Here is a 9,035-nt window from a genome sequence, read left to right on the forward strand (position 1 = left end):
ATAAGGAAAACCGAAAGTCGTCGGGAAGAAACAATCAAACACTCAAGGAAACACATCAACGATCTCCAGAGCTTTCGAATCGGTCTCCAAGCTTTCATCAGAGTGGTCAAGCCCTTTGAATTTGAGACTCGTTCAGGGTTTTGGTCAAGATTATAATTTTGGTAATATTTGGCACAATTTTAGGTAATTTCCTTCTTCTTATGGGTTCTGCTGGGAATTCTCTTTGTTACCACTGGGCCAGAGGTGAAGGAATGGTTTTTCTATTCAAGACTTTTTGACCGTGATGATTGTTTCTTCTTGACGACTTCAGGATTTCCCTATTTGTTACTTGCTCTTATACTCTTTTTTCCCCTACCGCTTTGGATTTATTCTAAAGTTATATTTTACGGTAGTCGAGATGAACATCACGTTCACGGATACCTATTACCGGAACATTTATCGTTTTTAATTTTTCAGGGTTAAATTTAAAATATTTTGGACGATAGGGGAAAGTGCTCTCCCTTCGAACGTTCATTCCTTCGAATAATGTGAATTTCTTTTGTTTTTCGTAAAAGATGTACACTAAATTATCATGAAATTATCGGCAATTGCGATGATAAGCCAACTAACATTTAATAGAAATGTGTAAGTCTCTTTGGAAAACTAAAAGAAAATTCACAATACTCGAAGGCATGAACGTTCGAAGGGAGAGTACTTTCCCCTATATTTTCAAAATCGATTTGGCCAAAAACGGTTTTATTTGTCTTTGGAGTGGCATTAGAAGTTTTATGCACTGAAATTCAAATTTATAAAGCACATTTATAAACATAAACCCAAAAAGGTTAAGGCGAATTCGCGGTATGTTCGAACTCATGAATTGATCATCTTTTCTAATGCTGTTTTTCAGTGAACACAAGAAGACATCCAATTGGAAATTCGTAATAAAATTAAACTGAGAAATTGATCAATTTTTAACCCTCTGTCCGAGAGGCCCGATAAGTAATTATTAAAAAAAAATTAACCACGAATATTTAAAACAAAAATACCGTGCCTTTTATTATTTGTTGTCCCGAAAAAAAGATTTCTTTTAGCAAAAGCAACATGTTTTATCCATTTTAATTTTGAGAGTACAAAAAAAAATTTTAAAAAATCCAGTGCCAAAAGCTCTCGAAGGAAGATATAAAATGGATAATAGTTGCAGGAGGAGAAATTTTTAAAGCAATATCTTCTTAGTCCAATCTGTTCCTGGCACTTGATAAAATTTCTCGTTCCACGTTCTTTGTCGTGTAATTATTGAAAATTATTGTGTGAGCATGAAATCATGGTAAAACAAAAAAGAAATTCTGTGTTCGGAATAGTCGGGTAAATAGAGTCAACAACAACAAAATAAATTAACTGATCTACTTTAAACATTTAAAAAACACACAGAGCCCTGTAATCAAAAGGATAATGAACACTAAATCAGCTGAAAATACACAAAATGTACCAAAATATATTAATAATTGATAACTAACAATGCAAAAATTGTATGTGTATTTTAATAACCATCCAGCAATATGAATAATCGAATAACCATAAATAATACCAATGAAATCTGGACATGAAAACATATTGTTTAATAAATGATGTACTATTTTTAAAACCAAAAAAAAACTACTTTAACCCCTGTGTTTTATAATAAAACTAAATGTTTCATCATTCATGATAAATTTTCTGTGTCACACAAAAAAATATATTAATGTCTCTCTGTCTATATGTTTATGTAAAATTAAGTGATAAAAACCAAAAAAAAAAATATCCCTCTTCCTCGATCAAAACTCAATTCCTGAAGCACACTAAAAGAAACAAGATACACAAAGTCTATTGCAAAAATAATAATGTAATTATTTGAACAGATTTATAAAGATGCACATTGGAATTTAAAGTAAAGAGAAAAAAAAACTTTCTTCGAGAAAGTCAAAGACACAATATTTCAAAAGAAAGTTTCCCATAGGATACTTCTTAAATATTTTAAAGATTGTAAATGAAAGAAATCCTCGAAAAAGAAGTACTATAATAAATGATGATTTTATTCTCAATTTATCGGGATTTGTTTTTTACACTTTATCCTTAACTCGACCCTTCATTTGGCGAGCAGACACATCAAATTGAATTAGAATCACCAGGTAGGTGGTCAGAGATCCGGTAACCTGTAAATGAAAGAGAAATCAGAGAGATTTATGGATTGAAAGGAATTATTGAGGAGGAAACGTTTCCTAGGAGATAGCTAAGGAAACACAATTTGGCTGAGAATTGGCACACCTATATATGGTCTATAAAGAGCTCAAGTTTTTCCTTTGAGCTCAAGGTTTTTGCATGGGCTGTAAATGACACTATCTCTATTAATAAAAAAGGGGAAGGGACAGATAATCCTAACCGGCTTATGTAGGTGAGATTCTTAACGTGAGCTAATTCGGAATTTTATAATAACTCGGAAAAAGCATGCAAATTCGATTTAGCCCTTTAAGGACGATTGGAACACCGGTGTCCCATAAAGAAAATAATTTTTCCTGACTACCTAAAGTTATTTTTTTCATTCATAATTGATTTTATTTATTTTTTATACTTCTAATATTTTTTAAGCAAAACCCTTTTGGCAATAAAAACTACAATACTCGTACGTAATATTTTTCATTAAAGCGAAAAATATTATTGATTGGTATTGTCAGAAAAATTACTTCAATTTTTGGCCTATTTTTGTCCCTATCGTTCATAGAAGCACAAAACAGACCGAATCAGACTCTGTTGGACTTTCCAAGGTTAGATGTAACACTTATCATTGATTATGTTTCTCATTTTAATTTTTATTGTTGATTTTCGGTCCGTAAAAAGTGTCTCGTCGTTAAAGGGTTAAGCACCAAAGAGCGGCCGGACGGACGGACGGACTTCGGGATTTTAGACCTGACGGAATTATGCACATACAATTATGCAAGTTTGCCTACCATTGGGAGTCAATTTATAAAATCTTTTTGAAATACACCTGAATATATAACTATATTGAAACGCGAGAAATTTGAAAACATTTTGCTACTTTTGCAGAATAAAACTTTCTTTTATTTCTTTTATTAATTTCTTTTATTAAGGTAATTTTTTTTTAAATATTTTAACCATCAGAACTTTGGCTAAAAAGTACAGTTTGTTAATGCATTTCTATTAAACAGTTGAATCTTTTTGTTCGAAGTACTTTTACTACTTTTTACAGGGGCATGACATTTCCTACGTTTCCCATATGTTTCTAGCAAGCCGAAAAAACTTTTGAGTTTATTAGCTGTTTTCTGACATTGTAGAATGAATTAGCAAAAAATACTAATACAAAATAAAAGCTAATTTAATAACGAAGAGGCAACCGAAAACCCTAAATTGGTAACCTACTTAGTTTTGGAGATATCTCGTAAAATGTGTACGAAGACAGGGAAAAAGTTACACTAAAATCGGTCGCATTTTTCAGAGCTAATGTCATACCCCTGACTTTTTATTTATTCAAAAGAAAGCCCCTGCGTGTATGCAAATTTTCTAGATGCGTAATACCATTTCGAGCGTTTTCTTTGGTCCCGAAAATGTGCTTCATCCCGGGACTGAGTGTACGCGAAAAACTTGCAACACATATGCAAAAGATTATTTTATGCTTTGAGATATGAAATATCTAAAAGGAACTCACTGTGCTGAGAAGAGTTAGGTCGAGATCAATTACTCCACAGGCCGATAAGTTCTTCGGTTCATGAAGAATTTGCATTGAAAACTTATTAACTGTGGTCAGAAGTGCATCCGTCTGAAACTGCCTTCGAATCTCCATTTGATGTAGCACCATTCCTGTTCTAAGTTTTTCTCGTGAAAAGCTTCCACTGAAGTATATGATGACAACAATTTTCCCACCATGCAGAAATATCCATAGGAATGTATACATTAGCAAGAAATAATTGGTCTTGGAGTAGTTCTCGAACATCTGATAGAGTGCAAAGAGTTGGATGGATAGGATGAGAAAACATGCCACAAGAGTGGTAATGATGAGGATACTAAAATTGCTTATGACAAATTCTGCCATTTGTGCCAGATCTCTGTGGATCTTTCTCAAAATCTCAATTGTTTCAATGGCTTCATGAGTGAAAGTAACACTTGTGGGTGTGACTGGAGTTATGCCATCTAGGTCCAGAAGATGTTCATTTATGTGGAAAATCATAGATCTGTGCAGAAAAAGAAGTCCTGCCAATTGAAGAATTGCAAAGCAGCTGATAATATTTGGGATCGTATATACAGTAACACTCCTGAAGAAACTCTTTGCAATTAGTTCATTATACATGAGATCTGTGAATCCCACGACAATAAAGTAGACGCCACAGATAAAAATCCAACGTTTGAAGAAGATCCTAGTCTGAATTATTATGTTGCTTAGTCAAATGCATTAATTTAGTTTTTCATATTTAGCAAAAAGGTTATTTTAAGAAATAAAGGTACATAAACCGAAGTGTCTGTACGATAATCGTTTGACCATTTGAGAGATAGATAAAAAGTAACTAGTTAAACATCGGGAAATTTCAGAAATTTAACAAATCGTCGGTTGCGTCTACCTCTGTCGTATCTGCATTTCTTTTATGTCAGCATTTCACGCAAGAGGGGACGTCCGTATTGTAGCTTGCACCAAATGCAGAATGCAGATAAAAAACAAATGCAGATACGACAGAGGTAGACGCAACCGACGAAATGCTAACCTGTGAGGAATTTTTTTATGTTAAATGCAAATATTTGAAAATCCTAAAATTAACATTGCTGAGTTAAAGCTTAAAAAATTATTCCAAATCGCAAAAACACAGACTATTGTGCTATGAATTTTTTAAAAATAAGTTAGGGTAAGTGTGCCAAATTCCGGCCAGCTTGCAATTCCGGCCACTTTTTTGTTCCTCGAATTTTCATGAATTTACAGTTTTTACATACTCCAGAGATTATACTATGGAAAAGAATAACAAAAAATGTAGCTTCGACAAATGAGATGACGCGACGCGAAAAAGACATTTGAAGAATTCTCGAAGGGCAAGGAACTATGAGAATGAAGGTGGCCGAAATAGGGCACCAAAGCTATGTCTACATTTTTATTCATTTTAAAATGTATTAAGAATGATTTGAGAGTAAATAAAGACGATAAACAGTCTACAAGGTTCTTAGCAACATTCCTTAAGTAGACGGAATGAAAAAAAATCAATTTCTATTAAATATATTACATTTCAAACATGAGACTTTGACGCTTTGGCGCGAAATTTGGCACACTTACCCAATAAAGACTTTTTCAGTGCTTAACTCTGGAGGTTTTATCAACGCTAAGATAGTGGAGACCAGTACTATACAAACGCTAAGATGGCGGAGACCACTACTATACAAACATTGAATTCTTTGAAAACCTGTATCTATCAAACTTTTGCTTTCCAAAACTCTTGCGCAAATGCAGTATCGGCAGTAATAAATTGAAATTTAAATATGATAAATAAGATATAATCATAAGCCTACTGGTTCTTTGAGGTTAAGTCTAAGATAACCTCACATTTTAAAATAACCTCTTTGCCAAATGAGTTTATCAAAATTTAATTTTCTAAAAAAAACAAAATATATCTACCTCTTCAAAACGTGGTGTGAATCCAAAACGATGGAGACGCATTGTTACGTCTATAATCTTTCTGAAGTGATATCCATACTTGGATTTCTGCCATTGGCATCCCACAATGATGATCACAACATTGATTGTCCCAAAAACATACTCACCCATGTACAATGCTCTCTGAATAACTTCCATATTGTGATCAAATTCTTTGTTCTGGTAGTAAGTTGATATAATAATGCATCCCAGAACCACTACACTCCATATGGAATGTATGAGAATCTTGAGAAAACTATAGAATCCTCCAAAATATGCGAATCTTCCTGACTTGGCAGAAGTGAAGCTGAAGAAATCAATATTCACAGGTGCCGCGCAGAAAATCTGACAAATTAGCAGGAAGGGACGCACAGATGAAAGTAGATTCTTCTCCAGACGTGTTTTATACTTTATAAAAATATTCCTTTCTCCACACTTCATGGCTGCCAGATAGTATCTGGTGAAATTCTGGCCAAAAAAAGACAATGCATTACTTATTGGGTAAGGGCTTTGCGGTATATTAGTCTGTGATTAATGGAATTATTAATAATTAGTTCTATCATTAATCATTCTGGTTGGGGTCAGTTTCAGGTATATATTTTTATTGCACAAATAGATAGGAAGTGACTGAGAATTTCAAGGGCTCAGTTGAAATTGTTTTTGTGGGTTCAGGGTTTTGTGGTATTGATTTAAAAGTAAAAGGGAATATGCAAATAAATTAAAGTAATTAAATTAAAAAAAAAGTATAAACACATTTTATTAAACCTGGTGATGCATACTAGACAAAGATATTTGAAAAGTGTTATCCTTTTGAGAAAACCTAAAAATTAATTAATTTCAATGTTTACCGGTAATCCACAATTGTGCTCTTTACCAACTTATTAATCAACTCAAAATTTGTAAAGAATGTCAAGAAATTAAAACTATTAAAATTTTTTATCAATAGATTAATTGTCAGTTCATTTTATAATCGGTTTAAAAGCGATTCATAAGCAGTTGAAATCGGTTTATTAATATTCAGAGTATTTCCGAAGATCTTTTTTTGCTCCAATCGGTTGAAAAATACACTACCGGGGTTTTTTCAACTTTACGTATTAATAAAAAGTAAAACTAATGTGAAACTAATAAATAATGTAAAATGCCCTCACTCGATCGGGTATCTCGTCGACTCGACTGGTAGTAGGTCCATTTTTGAATGTTTGATGGTAAATTTCGTCAATTTTTATGAAATTGTCACTGATTCATCTTTTTTGTGGAAGGATTGATCTATTAATGTTAAATGATACTCTACAATATACAATACAAATACAATACAAATACAAAATACAATACAAAAAAACAGCAAATATAAACAGACGGACGGACTGGAACGGTTTTTAGCCATCCATGTATTCGTGATCAGGAAGTGGCCAAACGCATTCTGGCAAAGTTTGGGGCCGATCGGAGGACATGAGATTTTGTTAGGATTATAGTAGGTGCGATTATTAAGAATCTCCCTTAATAAATAATTCTACCGGTCGAGACAAGAAACCAGTTGAGTGAGGGCACTTTACCTTAAGTAATATGTGGAAATTTGCAGGGGGTGGGATGAGTGATTCCATTCCTCAACGAAAAGCGGTATCCCATTAACTTTTGTCATTTAAAATCTAAAATATTTAATACTTAAAAAACTGTCAGATAAATCATTTTTTAGTTTTTTCAATGTTTCGTATATGAGAATTATTTAATATTCTTAGGAAAAACAGCAAAATGAATTCTGTTCTTATATATAATATAATCAAATTTATTATATATTCAAAGAGTTTTCTCTACAAAAGTATTAAAAAGGGGAATTAGTTTAAATGCCACTTCAGTCTTTTAATTGTTAAAGGCGACTTTCGTAACGACAACATATTTTCAAGGTATTCTTAAAAATGTTTTGAAAAGTCAGGGGTTTCTTAAATGCCTTCATCACTACCTCAAATTATTTGGATTGTAAGTTTTATAAGAAAAACTGGAACACAACTGAACTTAGGGTAGCATCGAACCATCGAACAGTGATTTTTAATTCAAAACTACTAATACTATGACGACCATTTCTTTTTGTGGATAAGCATCCATTATATAGTAATCTATGAATTCAAACAGGTCTCATACTCTGAAATCAAATATACAGCATCGGTCAAAAGTTTCTTAACATATTTGAAAAAGTTGCTCAAAATGGTCAAATACGTGTAAACGTTTATAGAGTTTGTTGTCAATTTTGTAGAAGGGGAAACCACGGAGGGGACGTTTAACTCTTTCGCGTCATTAGGGTCATATATGACCCGGGGAAAAAACATTTTTTTTTGACTATTTACATTAATTGAATTCTATCGGTTTGTGCACGACATCATAATAGAAGGATAAGATTCTTGGCTAATTTTCTCAAGACTCCAGATATTCAGGAAAAGAAAATATTTGAGATCAAAAATCACTAATTTCGAACTTTGTGAAATGACTTTCCATTTTCAAATTTTTTTATATTAATTTATTTTTTTTCAGCAAAAAGTTCTTTAGAAACACAAAATAGATTATCCAAAGATTGTATATTGCATATTTTGATATAATAAACTACTCTCAATTTTCCAGAAAAGCGTGTAGAATTTTCCGGGTCATTTATGACCCTATTGTCGGCAAGGGTAACAGGGTTTTCGTTCTAAACCTATAGCGAAATGTAGTTGGGACATTGTTTTTCATTGTGAAATGCAGGTGGGACATCTTGATCCTGGCCATTTCATCTTATATCTGATGAATTATAACATATTTTGCAATATTTTAGAGTATTCTACAAGCGTCTCATATTGTGCAATTGTATTGTGTGTAAATAAGTATGTGGATAAGTTTATTTTTGCCAAATACCACTCAAAATATTGTGACAGTGACTGTTCAAGGATTTACCAGGAAGATTCCTTGAACACCAGGAGTACAGTATTCATCAAGACAATCCAGTTTGCCATGGTTTTGGCCAAATTAATAACTTCAAGCAAAAAAAACTCTTAAAAAGCCCGTGATATAGATTTTTAAAATGGTATGTACACTTCCCTTGAGGACAATAGGGTCATATATGACCCGGATTTTTTCCGAGTTTTTACGCAATGGAAAAGTTTTTTCCTCTCTGAACTATTATATTTGATCATAAAGCATTAGGAAAAACTCAATTTTACATGAATTCATCTGCTGAATAAAAGTGGGACGCGAAAGAGTTAAGAAAAATATTTGAATTTTTGTGAGAAATTACCAAATAATTAAAGAAAACAGTGAAAGAGAACATAAAAGCAGATAGTATTAAGAGAATCAAGTGTTGGTTTGTGCAAATTTCGTTCAATTTTGCTGCAGTCTATAAAATTTGGTATCACCGAATAAATGTTTCATGAAT

General features: G+C 32.6%; 1 protein-coding gene across 1 annotated transcript; it reads right to left on the minus strand.

Annotated features, from left to right (window-relative positions):
* Positions 1 to 1,186: 1,186 nt before the first annotated feature.
* Positions 1,187 to 6,079, minus strand: LOC129800985 (putative gustatory receptor 59f). The gene is made up of 3 exons (XM_055845734.1): positions 5,621 to 6,079; positions 3,677 to 4,387; positions 1,187 to 2,168 (listed from the first exon to the last, which is right to left on the minus strand). Exons 1-3 carry the CDS (start codon positions 6,077 to 6,079, stop codon positions 2,076 to 2,078), a joined length of 1,263 nt encoding a protein of 420 aa, XP_055701709.1. The 3' UTR covers positions 1,187 to 2,075.
* Positions 6,080 to 9,035: the final 2,956 nt, after the last annotated feature.

Source organism: Phlebotomus papatasi, chromosome 2 (assembly GCF_024763615.1).
Source record: "Phlebotomus papatasi isolate M1 chromosome 2, Ppap_2.1, whole genome shotgun sequence".
NCBI lineage: Eukaryota > Metazoa > Arthropoda > Insecta > Diptera > Psychodidae > Phlebotomus > Phlebotomus papatasi.

Coding starts and splice junctions, on each gene's coding strand:
- LOC129800985 (XM_055845734.1), bottom strand. CDS start 6,079: ATGAAGTGTGGAGAAAGGAATATTTTTATAAAGTATAAAACACGTCTG. Junction 4,388..5,620: donor TCACACCACGTTTTGAAGAG/GTAGATATATTT, acceptor ATAATAATTCAG/ACTAGGATCTTCTTCAAACG. Junction 2,169..3,676: donor ACCTAACTCTTCTCAGCACA/GTGAGTTCCTTT, acceptor TTTCATTTACAG/GTTACCGGATCTCTGACCAC.